The sequence below is a fragment of the Propithecus coquereli genome, unplaced genomic scaffold (genome assembly GCF_000956105.1).
Source record: "Propithecus coquereli isolate 6110/MARCELLA unplaced genomic scaffold, Pcoq_1.0 Scaffold253, whole genome shotgun sequence".
Taxonomy (NCBI): Eukaryota; Metazoa; Chordata; class Mammalia; order Primates; family Indriidae; genus Propithecus; species Propithecus coquereli.
Window position 1 is genome coordinate 53,938 of NW_012148097.1, and position 20,527 is coordinate 74,464.

The 20,527-nt window shown below is 48.6% G+C and overlaps 1 protein-coding gene across 2 annotated transcripts in view; it reads right to left on the reverse strand.

Annotated features, from left to right (window-relative positions):
- RREB1 (ras responsive element binding protein 1) overlaps positions 1–20,527 on the reverse strand; it is a 70,964-nt gene that overhangs the window by 12,872 nt on the left and 37,565 nt on the right. For both annotated transcript variants that reach the window (XM_012647006.1, XM_012647005.1), the window contains exons 8-9: positions 9,677–9,866; positions 5,201–8,099 (exon numbers count right to left, since the gene is read on the reverse strand). In XM_012647006.1, the coding sequence (XP_012502460.1) occupies positions 5,201–8,099; positions 9,677–9,866 (3,089 nt within the window). The remainder of the gene's footprint in view (positions 1–5,200; positions 8,100–9,676; positions 9,867–20,527) is intronic.

Consider the following 20,527-nt stretch of genomic DNA (forward strand, 5'->3'; position numbering starts at 1 on the left):
CCTCATATAGTTCTGCAGGTGTTTTCTGCTAAATGTATAAAAAACACATTAAAAAAATACATATCACACTTTTGAGTGACTAGTTTGTAAAATATTTCCATGTTCGTGGTGCATCTTTCAAATTACTTCTTGCTTTTCACCAAAAATGGAACATACTATTTAATAATTTCAAGTAAGAATAAAACACTTTTCCTTTAACATTTTATTGTTAAAGGGTTTTATTGTTAGAAGGCAACACTGCAGCTTCTCTGAGTCTGAACAGGTGGAGAGGAAGGAAACCAGGCCCAGGGGAAAACGAGACAGACCCTGCTGTGATAGGATTCCTGATTTCAAAGAAAACGGCTTTCTCGCTGCCACCCATTACACGATTTACTCTGTGATTTTCACACCAGCGAATGTGTCACCTACACGATTGGTTAGGACAGTCAGGCTGACATCCCGTGATGAAGATTCCTATGAATGCTAAATTCAGGAGAAAATTTAATGATGCCAGAATATCACATCCAATTAGGAAGCTTCCCAAAATGTACCCACAAAGAGTGACCTGTGTATCCAAGGCCTAAGACATTGCCGCCCCTCCACAATGTGAGTGTTAGAACTATCAGCCAACCAGCTTTCATATTCACAGGACAGACAAGAAAGGAAGACAGGCAACTTATGCTACACGGTATTATCCGACACGGGAAAGAGCAAGGGAACAGTAAACAGCAAGAATAAGTGTGCTGAGATCGTGACCTTGGCCACTGAGACCAAGAACGCAGAACTGAAAATGTCACTCTTCACGTTTCAAAGAAAATCAGGGTTAGAAATGTGGGTTATAACAAGGAAGGAAAACCTGGAAGTTACTTCTGTTTTTTTTTTTTTTTAAGATGATGACACAACTTGATGGCCCCCCCGACTCCGCCCCCTGCCGGCTTCCTCTCCTTCCCTCCGCCACCCTCCTGTGAAGGCGCCTTTCTTTGGGTATTTTCTCTCTCTGTATTTGGCAGAGGTGTACCTGGAGCTGGGTAAAAATGGTCAAAGCTGCCACTTAACAAAGTTAAAAATAGCCAAATACAACTGGTGTGGGAGGAGCTCTCTGCACTCAGGTTTGGACTCCCGGATTTCAACTCCGATGCTCGTTGCCCATTAGCACTGGGAGGGTGAGAGGAGCACTGTCAAGGAGAAGAGCTCAAGGCGTCTGTCCACGAGACAGTGAGTAAGCAGGGGAGCCCGAACGGACGTTCCAGGGTCCCAGCTTCGTCACTGTGGGACGAGGAACCGGAGCAAAGGGAAGGAGGAAGCAAATTAGGACAGAGGCCGGAACGGGCGGGCTGTGTTTTCTGGCACTCCCTCCTCCACCTGCGGCCTAAAAACACACAAGATGCTCCCAAGAGGTAAAGGCAGGACAGTGCGCTTTTGTCTCGTGAGGGGGTGGCACGTTCAGGGAGAGAAAGGTAAGGAACCAGGAACTGTCCCCATCAGCAGGAAGCTGCGGGCTGGGAGAAAGCTGGAGAGGAGTGGAAGGTGGAAAGGCAGGTGTGTGTGGGGACCGTGCCAGGGGTGTGAAAAGATGATGGCCACGCCAGCTTCCTCATCAGACACAGTCCCTGGAGCCTGAGCCCAGAGCGGGAAAGGGCTGGGGCCTTGCACGCCTTGCCTGCGGCCAGCAGGGGGCCCCTCGCTGGACACTTAACATCGGTCTACTTCTTGCTGGCCTCTGTGGGGTGGCTGGACCGCAGGTCACGTGTGTGAGACAAAGTAGGGTAACTCCATGAATTTGCTGAGAGAACGCTGACCTCAAGGGATAGACAGTGTGCTTAAAACGCAGTCTAAAACCGGACACGGCTCAACACTTCGGGCTGGACCTCGGCTGGATGTTAATACCACACTTAAAAACAAAAAACGTCTTCCCTGTATAACGCCTTTGTCTGCAGGGTGGTTGCAGAGTCAGGGTTTAACTTCTGTTCTCTTCAGTCTCGCCTAGGGAGCCAGGGGTCCGCAGAGCTCTGAGCGACAGCAGAGCCGCCCACCAGGAGAAGGTCAGCTCTGTGGCGAGAGGGGCCGCTCACGTGATTTCCTCGGCTCCTTCCAGTTCTAACGCTCGATGAATGTAAAATGTTCTCACTCACTGGCACAGGACACTCAGTATAACGTGATTTAATAGAGGTGACCCTGAGACTGTCCCTAGAAGCTGAACAGCGAAGCACAGCAAAGGAAATTAACGGAGCCCAGTGGGCACCGGCCTTTCAACAGTGTCTGTGCGTGTGGCTAACAAGTCCGTAGTCGTCAAGTCCCGAGTTAGCTAACAGCATTCTGGTCCGTAGCGACATTCCTCCTCTATCTCAAACCACTCCCCAATCTTCTGCATGCGGACAGGTGCGGACACAGGGAGGCACAGAAGGTGCAACCTGTCCACCTTCACACGGAGGACCAGGTGGCCACATGCACCCTGACCCTGGGGCAGCTGCAGGGAACTCCACCCTGGCTTGAACTGTAGCTCTCCTCCTCGTTCCCAACGACTGCAGGCGGGTTTTTCAGCCTCCCCACCCAAGCCTCGATTTCCTCCTGGCGAGATGCGGACAACATGGCCCTCGCAGGACTGTCGTGATCAAGATAGGGCGTCAGGGATGGGGCCAAAACATTCGCATCTATTAAGGTTATCAGCAACTCTGAAGGAAGAAGAGGCAGAGCGGACTCACATTTACATCCACCCCGTGCCTTCTTACACGAACCTCCCGCTTCCAGACGCTACCAAACTTTAAACCAACACTGACGTTTTGGCATCAAAAGCCAAGTAATCCTGAGTGGAGCCACAGGTGGGAATGCCCGTTAGTCATCTGAAAGACACAGGCACAACTCTTGAAAGCAAATACTGGCCGCTCCAGTCCCCTTAGGGAGACCATCCGTTTGCTGGGAATAGAAACGTCGGAGAATGAGTGGCCTCATCTGGGGAAAATGCGCACAGTAGCCACTAAGCACAGGCCTCTTGTCTGGGAGGCGGGGAGGTGCAGGGAGACTGGGAGCAGGAGGGCGGGCAAGAGCCAGGCCGGCCATCAGATCCAGACCATCTGCTCTCTGAAAAGCGGTAACAGAAAGACTCACTTCTCCACAGACTCTCGGCGGGCAACAAACAGGTGTCTCCGAAAATGCGTAGCCAAAGAGACTGCTGAGTGGGCCACCTTCTCTTAAAGATGCCTTTGCCTTCCTGAACTGCTGTTGTCATTAGAAGGGTTACTTTACTTTGTCAGGCTTAAATCATTTCAACGGGAAGAAAATGACAGCCTGAAAAGGCAGTATGTATTTTATGAATCTATTGATAGAAATCCTGGTTCCCGTGAAGTGAGGTGTCCCTGGACAGGCACTCCTCGTTTGCTACCAATCGACTCCTGGATTTGAGTCTCCACCAAACGAGAGAGAAATGCCGCGTCTATGTGGCAATCTCTCGCCACAGGTGTGGCCTTAGAGACCCCAACCCTCCCAGCCACGACTCCCAGCTTTCCTTCCCTCCCCCGGCTCCACTCTGCACCCTTCCTGCTATTGCACCTTGCATAGCAGAAACAGCTTTCTACGAGCTTTTCAAAGCTCCGCAGGATCATCAACCCTAAACGACGTGTTTCCATTTGGGCACAGTGCATTGTTCACACTGAATTCCCACTACCTTCCCCTCCCCATACCGCTATAAACTCTCTGATTCTCTGGGGTTGCCATAGTCAGCAAGTAAAAATCCAGGATGTCCAGTTAAATTTGAATGCCAGATAAACGCTAAATAATTTTTAACGTAATTACTTTCCATGCAATATTTGAGATAATAGTAACAAATTATTTCATGTTTATCTGACATTCAAATTTAACTGTATTTTATCTGGCAATCCTACACCATACGTGCAGTGCCATTTGGTTTTAGGTCCCATCTATTTATTAACATTTGGGTTGTAAACTCCAGAAGGGTAAAAAAAAAAAAATCTTAATTTACCCTTATTTGATGATGTAAGTCCTATGAGAATATTCAGAAAATTGTAATTAAGATGGGAGTTGTATAGCCATTTGAATATCAGAAGTACCAGGTATAAAATTATTTTAAGTATTTTCCTATCCTAATCTTCTCTTTAAAAATCAACTTCTAGAAATTGACATTGAAACAATATTTTTAAAAAATATATAACAATTTTTATTTTTATTAGAGACAAGGTCTCACTCTGTCACCCAGGCTAGTGGCACAATCACAGCTCACTGCAGCCTGGACCTCATGGGCTCAAATGATCCTCCAACCTCAGCCTCCTGAGAAGCTGGGATGACAGGTGTGTGCCACCATGCCCCGCTAATTTTTGAAAACATTTTTTTGTAGAGACAGGCTCTCACTGTATTACCCAGGCTAGTCTCAAACTCCTGGGCCCAAGCGATCCTCGCCAGTCAGCCTCCCGAAGTGCTGGGATTACACGTGTGAGTGACCCCACTTGGCCTGAACAATACTTTTCGGATAACTTTTCGGCAATTTACGTCTGTTACTTAGATTATTATTTATACTTGGGTGTTTCTCCAGAATAGCTGACAATTTTAGTACAAAGAAAATTTAAAAAATAATTCTACCACCACCCATCGCCAATTTTCACAATAAACAGGGGAAGATGTGACCACCTTAGCGAACCGAAAGAAAATGACCAACGTTACAATTTGCAATATTTCTCTTTAAGAATATATGGCAGCCAAAATAATTTCACAGAGTGATCAAAACTTAAATAGCTGCACTGAGGACACCAGATGGAATGTCTTGTGTCAAAGCACCGAGCTCATTATGCCCCAATACCTTGATACAAAGTCCCGACTCTCTGGAGCCAGCTCCATGCTTAACCAGTAGATAATCTCACTACCTTTTCCAAGAGGGATGGGGTGGATGGATGTGAGTGATCCGAGGGCCTACGACCACTCTCACTGCAAACACCCCATGCTGAACACTTCCCTTCACCAGCAGCCCTGGGAGGGCTCAGCCCATGGACACAGGCCACTGTGGGTACTAAGAGCACATGAGAAAAACTCACAGTACCATCAGGCAGCTGTGGCCTCAGACACCGAGGAAGAATCGAAGCTAGGAGAGAACAGAGTTGGGAGAAGGGCCCCTCGCTTTCCACCCCATCCCTTGCTCTCCTGCTGGCTGGAGCACAGCCCCCCCCACCCCCAGGAAGTAGGACTCACCGCCTGGGAGCCCAGAGGGCCCTCTTACCAGTGTGTGTGAGCATGTGCCTCTGCAGGGAGCTGGCCCAAGGAAAGACCCGGGGACAGTGGGGGCAGTTGATCTTCTGCAGGCAGTTGGTGTAGGAGTTCCGCTTTGCCCTCAGCTTGTCTTCTGGGGGGCTGCCCTGCTCTTCATCACTGGGCCCATGGTGGTCAGCGGCCACCTCATCCTGAGCATCCTCCTCTGTGGTCTGCAGAAATGGACTGAACTTGTTGGTGTCTGTGGTGGCCAGCATCTTCTCAATGCTAGCAAACTCCCCACTGGAGTCTAGGTCCACCCCGCCGCTGTTGGCTCGGGGCCGGCTCCTTGTCCCCCTTTTCCGGCCCCTCTTCTTTGATGAGCCACCTGGCCCCTGCTCCGTGGGTGAGGCCACCTCTGGGCTGCTGGCAGGAGGGGGTGGGTCGGTGGACTCTTTTGGGCTTGTGGTGGGGGCGGTGGTGGCTTTGGGGACAGAGCCTCCTAAACCATCAGAAGCCATGTTACTCCCAGTGCTCCTGGGTCCCGGTTCTGCCACCTTGGTTTTCAGCAGGGTGGGGGCCGAGGACACGGATGAGATGATTTGGGCGATGGAGGCCAGTGGGGGCAGCTCTTCGGTCACGGGGGGCTTTGGCAAGAGCAGGGGGGGCTTTGGCCGCAGTGGCCGTAGCAAGGCTGGGCTGCTCAGGAGGGTTGAGTTGCCCAAGAGGGATGGGCTACTGACAAGAGCTGAGGAGTAGATGGGCACGGCCAGCTGAACGGAGCCCTGGAGGGGCTGAGCGTGCGGTTCCAGGGCAGTGGCTGTTGTAACAGCCGCTGCAGGGCTTGAGGGGCTTTCCAGGATCCCACTGGGTCCCAAAGTCGCTGGCAGGGAAGGGCAGGGTGGTGGACAAGGAGAGGGCTGCTCACCGCTCCCTGCATCCTGGTCAGGCTTCTTGGCTTCGCTGGGAGCATCTGTATCCTTATCGCCTTTCCTGAAGTTCTTGGGGATGGACAGGTCGATGGGCTCCATGGAACAGTCATAGGGGACCAGGGTAGAAGAGCTCAGGAAGGAGACGTTTTCCTGCTTCACTTGGACCAGAGCCAGGCCCTTCTGAGAAAAGTCCAGGGGCTCGTTGAAGTCCACTGCAAAGCCACTGGGGGGCTCCAACTTGACCGGGACGTGAGGAGACAGAGGCTGGGTGGGGCCCCCGTGAAGAAAGCCATTTTGGGGCTCCGAGAAGGCTGCGAGGGGCTTGCGGTCCCCAAAGGCAGTGCAGCCTCCCTCCTCGCCCCTCCCGGAGGCTTCGGCCGCCGGCGCCTCCCCGGGGCCCAGGCCACCATCGGCCGCCAGCACATAGCTCTCGATGTCGTGCTCCGGCACGTGCAGGTGTTGCTTGAGGATGTGGTGGATGCAGTTGCGCTTGGCCGCGAAGGCGGCGCTGCACTCCTTGCACTCGAAGGGTTTGCGGCCCTTGTGGCCGCCACCCAGGCCGCGGCCGCAGTGCGTGCGCATGTGGATGCGCAGGGCGCGGTAGTGCTTCAGGTCCTCCCCGCACAGCCGGCACACGGTGTCCGGGGCGCAGAAGGCGTCCACCAGCTCCGCCGCGGTGCTGCTCACGTACTCGATGTTTTTCTCGATGTCCTTGCGGGTGGCCTTGAGGTGCTTCTTGCGCAGATGCCGCTCGCAGTTGGCCTTGACGGTGAAGGGGTAGTGGCAGATCTTGCAGATGTAGGGCCGCTCCCCACTGTGAGTGCGCAGGTGGCGGATGAGCGCGGCCTTGTCGGCGGCGATGTAGTCGCAGATGTTGCACTGGTACGGCGAGATGCCCAGGTGGGAGCGCACGTGGGCGCGCAGCACCCCGGAGAAGGCGAACACCTGGTTGCAGAAGCGGCAGGGGTAGAGCACCTTGCGCATGGCGGGCGTCTTCTTGCCACCGGGCGCTGTCATGATGGCCTTGAGCTCCCCCTCGGTGATCTCTTGCTTGATCTTGGCCTCCATGCTCAGCGGCAGCAGGGCCTCGATGATACTGTCCTGCTCCAACTGCGTCTTCATCTCAGGCTGGCTGGGCAGATCCACCCGCGGCTGCTGCAGGAAGAGCTGCGTGGCTGCGTTTGGCGGGGCCCCGGACTTGGACTGCAGCAGGTGCGCGTTGGAGGCCGCCTCCACCGAGCCTTTGAGGAGCTTCAGGGGTGGCGGCGGGAGGCTGGGGCTGATGCAGCCGGGCGAGGCCTGCTGGGCATTGATGAGAGGCGGGGGCGTGGAGGTGGCCACCACCGTCCGTGGCGTGACCAGGGGCTTTGGCTTCAGAGGGGGCATGTGCTTGACAATCGCCTGCAGGGGGGCGGCAGGGGCCTTGGAGAGAGGCGGAAGACTGATCTGAGGGGGAGCCGAGGCCGCCATCTTCAGAATCTGCTGGATGTCGGCCAGCTCGATGGCTGACTCTCCAGAGATGGGCTTGACCACGATGCTACTGTCCGGCTGGATGATGAAGCCCTTCTGGAAGGGCTGCAGGGACAGATGCTTCATGCTCTCCTTGGTTGCAGGGAGGACCGTGAGAGAACCGCCCAGGGAAGCAGCTTCGAAAGGAGACAGACTCAGCACGCTGGTGCAGCCGGGGTCCTGAGGTAGCTGACACTTGAGTGTCTGGAGCTGTATTGCTTGGTTGTCATCTGGCAGGGGCTCCTCGGTGGGGGCAGGCCTGATGTCTTTGGTGTGCTGCAGGCCCAGAAAGGCCAGGAAGATCTTTTGGTCCGGGGCGTCACCAGGCAGGGTCTTGGCCTGCAGTTTCTCCTGGCCCTGGTCCGCAGCAACGTGGGTCTGCTTGTGCAGGGTGAGCGAGGAGAACATGGGGAACGCCTTGTCGCAGGTGTCACAGACGAAGCGGTGCTGCTCGCTGATGCACCTTCGCAGGTTTGTTTCACACCAGGCCTGTGTGGAAAACACCGGCAAAAAAAGGGCACAAAGGTGAGGATTGAGAAAGAAATCACTAAACAGAAATGCAAGAAGTATTTGTTGTACGATTGCCCCAGTATACAGCCTTTCTCCATAATACAAAAGGGGGTGACTGCTTGCTTGCTAACCCCAGAATGAGTAAGGAAAGCCACAAAGCATGTTAAGAATCATGTTTGTTTGATGAATGGCGTCACTCCCCGGGGGTATCTCACCAGAGGACCAAAGTACATTTAAGTAACAATATCATGAAGGTAGAATTAATTCTTTTTAAAAATGGGTGCCTTCACTTATAACTTTGACTCAAAGGATACAAAAGCAATTCATGTAACCGAAACATTTGTACCCCTGTAATATTCTGAAATTAAAAAAAAAAAAAAAAGATTTCCAGAAAATAACTCTTCAAGATAGGAATCTGGCCCACTTAGGATATAAGGTATTGGTAACTGACAGTGGTAGCTCATTACTTACATTGGCAAAATATGTATTTGTCTATTTTTATTTCTTTTTGCTTGGAATGAAATGTCTGTTGAGAGAAAAGTCTTCGGAAAACCAAGTGGCTGTTACAATTGATTGTTATAGTGGGAATAATAAAAAGGACTTTGGTTAAAAAAAGTGGGTACCTTGCAAAACTAACTGGTGGTGACAGAGGCTGGAGAACGGGCTACATCTGTGACTGTGGGAGAGGGGACATTGCCTGGGAGGGGCATGAGGGAAGGTCATCAGGGGCTGCATGGGTGTGCACATACGGAACAATCCATTGAGCGTGAGGTTTGTGCACTTGAAGAGTTTCACTGTTGACACCTTCCATCTCAATTTTAAAAAGTGGAAAAAAATAATTTCAAAGTGATTTTAGTAGATGCTTTATAACAGCGGTCTGTCCCCCAGCACCAGGGACTGGTTTCATGTAAGACAATTTTTCCACGGAAGCGAGGGAGTGGGGGGATGGGAGGGAATGGTGAGCTATGGGGAGTGGCTGCAAATACAGATGAAGCTTCCCTCCCTAGCCCTGCCACTCACCTCCTGCTGTGCAGCCCAGTTCCTAATAGGCCACAGACCAGTACCGACCTGTGGCCCTGGGTTTGGGGACTGCAGCTTTATAAGCAGAGAACAAATAGGGTTTCTTTCTTACTCAGGTCAACAATGACCCAAATCATTTTTAATAGAAACTACAATATTGGAAATATTTATCTGTAATGCAAATAATAAAGATTTTTAAAAATGCAAATTGAAATTATGATAGGGTTGGGATGGTTTACAATTCACAACTTTAAATGCCAAAGCCCCAAGAACAAGCAGAAGGCACTGATGAGCTAGATTCACAGGCAAGCTAATAGGAAATTCAACCCCAAATAAAGACCACCCATCCCTCTTAACCCAACAAGCCAAGAAGACTGAAAGGGCCAAGCTGAATTGTAAGAGCAAAGGTGTAATGAAAAAGACAAATACCAACCGACAATATTTTAAGGACAGGAAACCTGCAGCTAAGGAAGTTTAGTCCAACTATGTGGACCATGGAGGCAGCTGCCAGTGGTTGCACGAGCTGATCAGAATACCTGAGAAATGCGAGGAAACTTCCTACAGGAGAAGTCAGTGAATCCTAAGTCATGGAAGCCAGCAGGAATCGAGGGGTTGTTCTGTATGAAAGGCCTTCCCATTGCATCCCTGGGAAGCTGTTTGTGGACGAGTGCATTGTGGCGCAGCAGTCCCCGATGTGTTCGGAAGGTGACGCAGCAAATGTCACATCTAAGAGAAGAGAGGGACAAGGTATGAGGAGGCAGCTGAGTAGAAGTTTCCACTGTCCATTAGCCTTATTACTTTTTTTGTTGCTTCATTTGAACTGAACAAAATAAAAATGATAGGGTATCAAGAATCCAGTCTGCATGGTTAGCACCAGAACTTCCTTTTTTTAAAATAAAAATTATATTCTACCAACTTCTGGGTATCAAATCTTCGCAGGCAGCACAAGATGTACATATGACCCAAACATCCAACGTCTACACCACGAAAAGACAGCTGGGAACCTGAAGCCACCGTTGCAGACCTGCTTGTTCTTACCCAAATCACGCAGTGTAGACAGAGGGATCAGAGGGAGAAGTCTTCTCCCTCCCTTAGCTCAATGGATTCTAATTACTGTGTAAATGTTTAAAAAGTCAAAAAAGCATACATTTATGTAGCATCTAGAGCAATCACATCAGCATCCCTGGCATCTGATAGGGATAAAACGATTATTTTAAATTCTCCAACTGAATTAGAAGTGACAGTGATTGTGTATTCAATTGTGATATTATCATCATCACTATCTGAAAGACAAGCATAGCTCTCATCTACTGAGCCCATACTAAGTGCAAGGCACCCTGCCAGGGTAGCAAGTATGGCAACCCTGGCAGGCAGGTACATGTCACGACCCTCATCTTACAGATGAAAACACTGCGAATCAAAAGTGTTAAGCAACGTGACTGAGGGAGTATAGCCAGTAAGAAGTGAAGAAGAAATGTGAGCCCGACTTCTTGCTGTCACTCCTACTTATCACAATGCTTGAAAGACTCCACAAATGCAGTCTACTTCAAAATCAAGACCCTTCGCTTTAGAGATGATCTTCGCTATCCTACATGTTCTGGGCCACACACATGCAGAGCAAACACCACCTCACGATACTGCCTCTGCTATTGACACCAGTGTTGACTTTTAGGTGTTCACTGAGGACTATATTAAAAATGATACAATAATTATGACATTATCAACATCCCCTAGACCGGCAATGAATACAGTGGCAACTAAAGCCACACGTGGCTGTTTAAATTTAAATTAATTAAAATTTCCTCAGTCATGTCAGCCTCGTTGTAAGGGCTCAAACGTGTTGGGCAGTGCAAATGTAGCACGATTCCACGACTGCAGACGGCCCTGTCAGACAGCGCTGCGTGCCACGCATCATTCCGTGTATCGACACACGCAGATGTATCTGGTCCTCACAAAACCTCTAAGGTAGGCTCTGTATCCCTATTTTACAGAGAGGTAAAGCAACTTGCTCACATTTGCACTGCATTCACCACAATGGAAACTTTTTTTGCTTTGAAATTCTTCTCTGAAAATAAAGAGATAACGAAATCACCCGTGAAGCAGCCAGACTCACTTTTACAAAGTGCTGAAAGAAGCGCCAGGTATTTGAAGCCGTGCTTGCCCTATCACACTGAGGCGGGCACGGCAGGGCTCACTCCCGCCACCCAGCCACCTCTGCTGGCTCCTCTCCCCGCCAAGATTCCTGTCGTCAGTCAACTGCACTTAGAATATGGGCTTCCCAGAGCCACGCACAACATAACGCTTCTTTTGAAGGAATTCTGCTGAGCTCACCAGTGCGGTCAAGGTGCTGGGGAAAGGATGGATCAAAATAACCCGGAACACTTTTAGGGACTGGAAATCCTCATGCTGCGGGCCCAGATGCCTGCGTTTCCAGAGGTCTAAGTCACAGGCTACGAGACAGATTCAGCAGGGAAGCAGAACGCACACAGCCCCTCTACGCGAGGTTGTTTTCCCGGCTAGGACGTGCTCAAGGCTCCGAGCTGCACACGCGGAGGGGAGGGTGACCCTTGGAGGCCGCCGAGAGCCTCCGCGCCGCCCTCCTGCCCTGGAGATGGAGCTCCCTCTCTTCTAGCACCCTCACTTCAGGCCCCCAGCTCAAGCTCAGCTGCACACTCCACGTGGTCACCAAACCAGCACCTTGCCACCCGTCAGCTGAAAGCTCTGTACGGACTGAAAGATGACAGAAATGTCTGAATCAGGTATGTAATGAGTATTTATAAATGAAATATGGGGTGCCTTCGATTTGTTTTGAAGTTATCTGGGTTGGGGAAGAGATGGGACAAACTTGGCTGTGAGCTAATAATTCCTGAAACTGAATGAGGGTACAGGGGAGTCCTGCTGTTCTCTCTATCTTTGTGTATGTTTGAAATATGTCTACGACAGAGAAATATCGCATAACGAAAGGCTAACGGAGTGGGCTTTTTTGCCTCTTTTCCTGAGCTTTAACGGTGTCCAGACCACTATCTGTAGAGGCGCATGTAGGGGCTCAGTTTATAAGAACTCCAGAAGACAAATCCCTACACGGAGTGCCCTCGTGGCACACGGAACATGAAGGGGCCGCTGTCTTAGCAAGACCGTGTTGCTTCCACCACACCCACCACACGAGGGGCTGGGGCTCGGGGCGCCTCCACAAACGTGGGGTTTATGCTTAGGGCAGGTGGGGCGCTCACGCCTCTGGCACCACCTGGTTCGGTACTTGATGAACCGCAGATAGTTCAGGGGCACTGTGGGGTCTCGAAGTTGGTCTATGTCTTCCCTGAGAGGCGAGAATGAGGAGGAGGGAGAAAAATCCAAGCCAAGGCCAAGTGTAAAGGCAGCGAGACCTGTCACCCAAGGATCCTGCAGGTATTTCCCCCCGAAGTCTACAATAATTCACTCTTCTTGTAATAATCAGCACTTACTACCTATATTTGTGCAGAGTATTGCAGAGTGTTTTAAATTAATTTTTATTAGTGCCGTGCACTGTCCTGGATGCTGGGACGCTGCAACACATACCCGTACTCATTTCATCCGAACAATCCAGTGAGATAAAAGTCAGTGAGAACGAACAAGTCTGTGGTCACTCGGCCACACCTGAAGTCCTGCGTGCATCCCCAGCACGCCTCTCCTGGGTGCAGCAGGATTCCAGCTGGCAGAGAAGGCTTGCCAATCAAAGCCAGTCAAAAGGAGAGCTCATAAAATAATTGATACACACCTTAAATATTGTATTTAACCAAACACATACCCACGGTATGTCTGAAACACATCATTATGCATTTAATGTAAATGCAAATGGATATCATAAAATAATGATCCTTACTATTGTGGCTTCTGTATTTACAAATTTGCCTACTTGCTAAAATTTATTTGTAAATCCAAACGCAATATACTTGTGCTGCTTCCGCGGTCATCACAGACATGTGCGGAGTCGTGATAACCTTGGGTTGCCTGACGCGCACGCTTCTAGCTGAGGTAGGAAGAGACTGCTCTGCCTTCATTCCAGCTCTCACTCTGCAAGTAAATGTCCTTTCGCTATCTATTTTGTGCCATGGTCTTCGAATTTTTGTGCCTTTTTTGCTGGTGATGTCAATATTTAAATTGTCCCCAGGCGTAGCATTGAAGTGCTGTCTGATGTCCCTGAGCAAATGAGGCCATGTGACGTGCCTTATGAAGAAAGCACGTGCATTACACGAGCTTCATCCAGGCACGAGTGATGGTGCTGCCGGCCACTGAGTTCGATGTTAGTAAATCAACAATGTATGTTAAATAAGGTACCTTCAAATAGAAACACACGAAAAACAAGGTTATATATTGATCGGTTGACAAAAATGTGACTTGAAACCCTCAGGAACCTAATCCTAGGAGCAGTGGTTCAGTAGTCACAGCTACTTCACAGAAGCCACCCACCACAATACAGAACAACTGTACAGACATTCGCCAAACTTTCTACGGAGGGCCAAGGACTCGTGTTTGAGTCTTGTTCCACTGACTAAAGTTCCACGTCATCGTTATTGCATGAATCCTACTCAAAATACAACATCTTTGATTTCCAGTTTTAGATTCTTTAAGTGGAGCAAGAACTTGGGTTTTTCACAAACCAAACTAAAGCAGAATCCTAGATTTTTACGATTATTTCTCTCAACTGTGCACAGGTAGCTTGCCTACCCTAAATTTGACAGCAGATAAAAAAACATGCTTTCCAATCTGCAATGCAAACAAGCCTTTCCAACTTAAGTTTCTACAGAGACTCTTCTTTTATTTTCTTAAACAGTATTTCACTGGCTTATATAAAATTTAATTAAATTACGGTAAATGATTACAAGTATTACTAACACTAACAGGCTGGGAAGAAATAATACCGACTCTCGGTAGCATGCAAGTCAACTACAAAAGGTGGGCAGGTGGGCTGCAAAACGTGAGCTGCAAACTTCCTGAGCTATGTGCCATATCTTACCAGTAAAATAATGTTTGAGTGTGTGGCCTATATCTGTCTGCTGTTTAACTGAGAAATGTGTATGTGTGTGTATATCTGCATATGTATTTATACAAATAACATACATTAGCATGTATGTATATAATGTGTCAGGTATATTATAAAATATAAAAATAGAAATTTTTTAAAAGATAGGGTTTTAAAAAGTTCTATCTTCCTCCCCATGCCCCGGAGATCCTCCTGAACACTCTCCAGTTTTGAGATGCTGTCTTCGTGTGTAGCCTAATGGCCGTGAACACTCAGTGTGACATCAGTAAGTAGGTTTGACAAAGGGAACGGAGAATGCCTCTTATCACGGCAGTCAGATTCAGAATGTGCTGTGCCTCTACGGCAGCAATGGATTTTTTAACAACATGGCGTCTTCATCACTTATCTCCGTGTCCATCTCTCCGTCTGTTCTCTCACTCGCTCTCTGATCCCTCCTCTTTCTGGACAGTTTCACACGCAGCAGGTACTCGGTGAGCACACGGCAAAGCTGCCCAGTACCAGTCACAGCTCTGCGTCCCTGTGGGAGGCGGCTGTGGAGCAGTGACGGGCAGGGGGCTGGGCTCAGGGACCACAGTCACTAGGGTGGGAGTGGGGAGTTCAGATTGTGTGACTGTCCGCATTTTAGTTGCCAGCTATGTAAAACTTCCCAAACATGCCTGAGATAAGATCCCCTCACGACCCTGTTAAAAAGGCAGATTCCCGGATCCCACCCCAGACCTGCTGAAATCAGAATAACTGGAGGAGGGTGTAAGAGACTATATATGAATAAGCACACCAGCTGACTCTCAGACAAGCTTGGGAAACAAATTATAGTGAGAATTAAGTGCAAGAATCTAGAATCTGGAAACATCTTGAGTTACAAGCCTACTAGAGCTCCCAGAGAATAGAAACTGCCGATACTGTACTCATCTTTATAATCTCTTTCCCTTTCCTTCTCCCAGCCTCAGTTTCCCTTCTCATCTGTAACAGGGGGATCTCTGCAGTCACAGTGAATAACAGATAACAAAGTGCTTTGAAGACTGCTAGGTGCAATTCCAAATTTAACCATCATTTTATCCTGCTAGGAGAAAAAAGAAATGAGGAAAAGCCCATTTCCTGGAACGTTTTAGCAGATATGAAAATGCAGGAAAAACTGAGTTTTAATTTCAAATGGATGTGTTCTCTCTTCTCTAAAGAACTTCACAATCGACCTCACTCTTCTGTGCAATCTTGAGACACGTGGGGAGAAATTATTGTTCCTTCTGGCCAGCCCTCTGTCCTGTCCCACCTGCTTTTCACCTGCCTCTCGGAGAAAGGGCCCTCCCCCAGCCCGTACACATGCTGTTTCCTAACAGAGGCTAAGTAAGGTCTGGAGCCACACTTCACAACTTCTTTTTCGTGGGATTTCAATGAATGCATTCCTACTTCACTTCTGAAAAGATACAGAATGTCATCTCACAACCAAGTGGCTCCAAAGTGGCAGAGAAAACAAAAATCCTTCTTTGAAACCAGAAGCACACATCGTGAGGTTGGTTAAAAGGAAGAAAGAAACACCCACAGAAAAACACCTGCCTCCCTGCCTCACATTCAGCACCTGTTGATAGATCTTAAATAAAACCAGCAGAAAACCATCACCCAGAAACCTTTGGATCATCTTTTATCAGGCAGAAACACTCAGGTTCAACCAGCCCTCCCAAGGTCCCTGGGAGAAGGCTTCGCAACCTTGTTTCTAAGCAGCTGTTCAAGGACAATGGAGGTCATTATCAATCTGTGGACCAAGCTGCTGGATGCAGAGCCAGTGGTAGGCACCAGGGTATTTGCAAACCTCACTTGGGCTGTATTAAGTCTGTCTTCATTAAGACCCCTGCATTGGCCAGTGGTCCTCACGACTTTCTCCTCACCCCTGGTTTGTGGGGTATTTCAACCCTGCCAAGAACTGTCAAGAGCACGATTACAAAATATTTAGATGGGGTAGAACTGTGCTCAGAGTCACAGGAGAGGGGAGAGCTGCAGGACAACCTTCATTTTGCAAGAGACCTTGACAATGTGCCAGAGGGAAATTGTACAGATCTGATTGGGTGTCTTTAGATTTTCTGGCAATAGACATGGCCCTATGTTGGAAACTGAGGGTAACTTTTCCAAATGGAAACTAACTTCACCATCAGTAAGGTAAATGTATTTTGGGGAAAAGGTATCTGTAGGATTTAAAGAAGCCTCAGCGACCTTTCTAAAAACAAAACTTTCTTTTTCTTTTAAAAATCACATATGGAAATAGGTTATTCTCAGGAAAAAAAAAATTCCTCGGTGGACAAGCTGCCAAATGACAGTTCACAGTGAGATTACACATGTAATGCAAGATGGACATTCAGCCCAACCTCAGCTTACAGAAGTTGCTCAGAATATGTGAGCTCCAAACCACTGCTCACAGAAATAAGTGTCTCTGTATCCCAAGGCAAGGCACAAGAACCGATTTCACCCAGAAAACACCTGAATTCTAGCACGTTAGCCAACGTTTCTGCAAGGCGGGAAAGAGCACGATGCTACTGTGGTTAGAGAAGTCTGACTCTCACAAGAGCCGAACTCCACTCTGTCCTGGAGTCACAGAGACCTAACCCTGCCAGCCACTGCTTGACCACATGCCTCGAGTCACCAAAGGCAGAGGGGACAGCAAGATGAGGGGTGGAATGAACCAGCTCCCAAAGGTCAAGAAACACGCTCATTGGTTGGCTGAGGTTTTGTCCTTTCAATTCTCAAAGGACTTTAATGCAACAAATAATGTTCTCGTCTAAACTCAGATTCACTCTCGGTACTAAAAAAAAAAAAAAAAAAAGTAAAATCAAATTTTTAAAAAGTCCTTGAACTGAGAACTCGCTGTGTTAGAGCATGACTAATTAGACAGGGCACTGAGATATCTGTTCTTTTGACAGCAAATGTCCTTGTAAGAAGACAGGATATTCTTCTTTGTTTTTTAAAAAAGAAAACCACATAATTCTGAGCTGGGGTAGAAATGTGGGTATGATAAATATGCTATTATGGTATGGACATTCTCTACAGGGAGTAACGGTAAAGAACCAGCCCCAAATAAAGCCAGCATTGTGACAGCTCACAGTAGGGCTAAGTTACTTATCAGGAACAACTAGCACCATTAAAAGCATCATCAGCCCTGAAATGTGAATCTGAAATCTGTAATCACTAACTGGAGCAGTTGCCCAGATAACCTTCAGGAAGTCCTAAAATGAGGAGGGAGCATGTATACATGCTACAGATTACGGGTCAAGCCTGAAGGCAAATTTATCAGCAATGTGATTTATAGAAATAGAAAACAAGGACACCAAAAGTCTTTTTTTATTTTCTTCTTAACCTTGTGGCTTTTAAGATTAGCTGCCTCAGTGCTTGCTACAGTAACATTTTATCATCTGGTGACCTTAACTCTCCAGCACAAGAGGAAAACCCTGAAGGCAACAAAAAAGGCTTAACAGAGCAGCCTAAAGAGATAATAAACCACTCAGGTGTTTCCTGGGGGGCCTCCTCACTGTTACATAATTCCATCAACTCTGCCAGGGCGGCAGCTGAGGGCAGACACATGACCTCTCCCTAATCAGCAAAAAAGGGTTAATTTTTTTTGTTGTTAAGACGCTAAGCATATTTTTGAAAAACTGCATTGGCAAATTTCAAACATCAGAAAACTGATTTCTTTAGAATTCCAGCTTTCTCCAACAATCTTGGGGAAAATGATGTGTGGTTCTATTATTTCAAGGTGTCAGGTCCCTTCAAGTTCCTAAATATCTGCTTTTCAACACAGTTGGATTACAAAACTTGGGAGGCAGGCCTCAAATCAAATTTAAATAGCGACTTGGTTTCTCAGTCTTTACTGAAGCAAAACTAGATAAAAATGGCTTTTTATAAAAATAAACAGTGAAGGACAAATTGCTTTCATGTCCTCTGTCAAGGAAATCGTATTTGGAAGAAGCCCTGGGAATTTAACTCCTCAATTCCATTAAAATGGGATGGCCACAGAGTGGCACAACAAACAATAACGTAAGTGTTAGAAGGTTTAAAATATTAAAAAAAGACATGCATCCTATATAATAGTATCAGAAGAAAGCAGTTTGTTTGGTATCTGTTACAGCCTGAGGGTTGTGAATTATCCCCCTTCATCCTTACAACAGTCTTCGAATCTATTTTCCAGATGGGGAAACTGAGCCCCCGCTCGCCGGAGGTCACAGAGACGACCAGGAAGGAGCCAGCTGGCTTCACTCCACTCTGTATATTCGGAGGATAGCTGTTTGTGGACTCCAGCTACTGCCGTGACCTGCAGCATCCTTGGTGCCTGACACAGCTCAGCAGGGAGCAAGCACTCTTTAACACTGCTGCCCCCACTCCTTGCAACCCCATCAGCAGAACCTGCGAAATACCTGCTGAGAAGCTGCAATTCAAATTGGCCACTTCCTTGGGACACTGAATTCCTTCCTCATTATAGTGCTTTAATCGAGAGACTGGCATTCCTTCTTAAAAGGGATTTCATGCTTCGTTTTTTTCCTGTTCTGTCTCCAGAGGCCAGGAGTAAGTACAAACAACCTCTCCTCTGGAGCCCCACCCGGCTCAGACATTCCTCTCCCCTCAGCCCACCCGCCCCTGCCCATCCCAGGGCAGAGAACTGACATCCAACAGCTGCACTAATCTCTCCCAGTTGCTGCGAGCAACAGTGAGAGCAACAGTGAGGGCCCTGTGACAGGGCCCTGGCCGGGTAGCCTTTCCTTCCCGCACCCCAGGAATCTGCACACCGCAGCCCAATGCCCTGCTCCGACTGTTCAACCAAACCCGTGTGGCACGCAGCACGGGGCAGAGTCTGAGGGACTTCACAAGGGCCAGGCTAGTCCCCACTCTGGCCCTTGGGTGGGGTGGGGGACAGGGCAGTCCTGACCAAGGAGCCTCTGCCTGCCGGGGGGAGGTATCCTCCCCTCCCAGAAGGCCCCCAGTCCACAGCCCCTAGCAGTGTTTTAAACGTTTCCACCTGGCCAAGCCTCAGATCCCTAGACTCTTAAATGAAAGATGCTGACACATATTTTGTTATATCTTCTCCCTATTTTTAGGATGCCATTCAACAATGGTGGGACCAATGCCATGTGGATGAGTCTTAGGGTCTCTCTGCAGGTGGTGGGTGTGCAGTGAAGGGAAGTAGGGAGGGGAACATTCCTTGGAACAGTCGATAATGCAGAAGAAAGAAGCTTCCAGCATCCCCCTCTGGTGGCCACACTGCTAAGATGCATGGCAGAGGGGTGGCCCTCGCCTGCCCTCCCAGCTGCAGCAATGCTTACCCTCCCCACTCAACGAGCCAGGGGTGCTGGCCAGAGCCCCCTTGGGCTCCCCACGTACCAATTCCTGACACAGATTTGAGGGCACTGCCTTGATCTTTAAAATCATTTCAGAGATGACCCAATAATGTGACCAGATGGATGAGGCCCTTGACCAGGAGGAAACACAGTGAAGCGCTACAATCTCTGCTGTAAAATCTGAAAGAGAAGCTTTGCACTGACCAGACCCCTCTGCCTGGACAATGGGCAAAACATGCCCTTCTTGACCCTGAATCTACCCCACATTTTGTTTTACAACCAACCATCCATGTGCTAGTTCTCTGACGAGCCTACAGTCTATGTCTCAAACACTACTGTTGTCCTCAAGCCTGGGCAAGTGCCTGGCACACAGGAAGGACTCCATCGCTTGTTGGCTATATTTAAACTGAAATAATGTTAACATTACTTATTACATGATCTCCTTTAATCGGGGAGACATCTAAGATTATACAGTAACTTTGGCCAAGTTTCAGCCTCAGCAGCAGCTGCGTTGACATGGTGACCATCCAGCCACTGCCCCATCTGGCCCAGAGACAAGGCATTCACACACAAGACAGGGCCTCCGTGCCCTCCCCATCATAGGTGGCTTGTCTGAAACCTGCTCTGTGGGCTGTTAAGCACTCGAAACGTCGCTGGCTCGCATCGAGGTCGGCTGGGATTGCACCACACACACTGGATTTCAAAGAGTCGGTATATGAAAGCGAGAATGTAAACCACATCAATAACAATTTTTATTTAATCAGTATAAAAATTGACATTATATTTTGACTATATTGGTGTAATCAATAAAGCATTATTCATTTTGTCTGTTTCTTTTTACTTTTTAAAACACGCTACTAGAAAATTTCGAATGACACTCGTGGCTTGGATTCTACTACTGGCCAGTGCTGAGCTGGACTCTCCTCCCAGCTGACTTCACCCGCAGCAGCTGCGGCCACCACTCTTCTACTCTGATGGCCAGCAAGGTGTTCCGTGCCCAGGGAAACCTTCACACAGGGGCGTCCTCTGTGCACCCGCCTGCTCTCTGAACACTC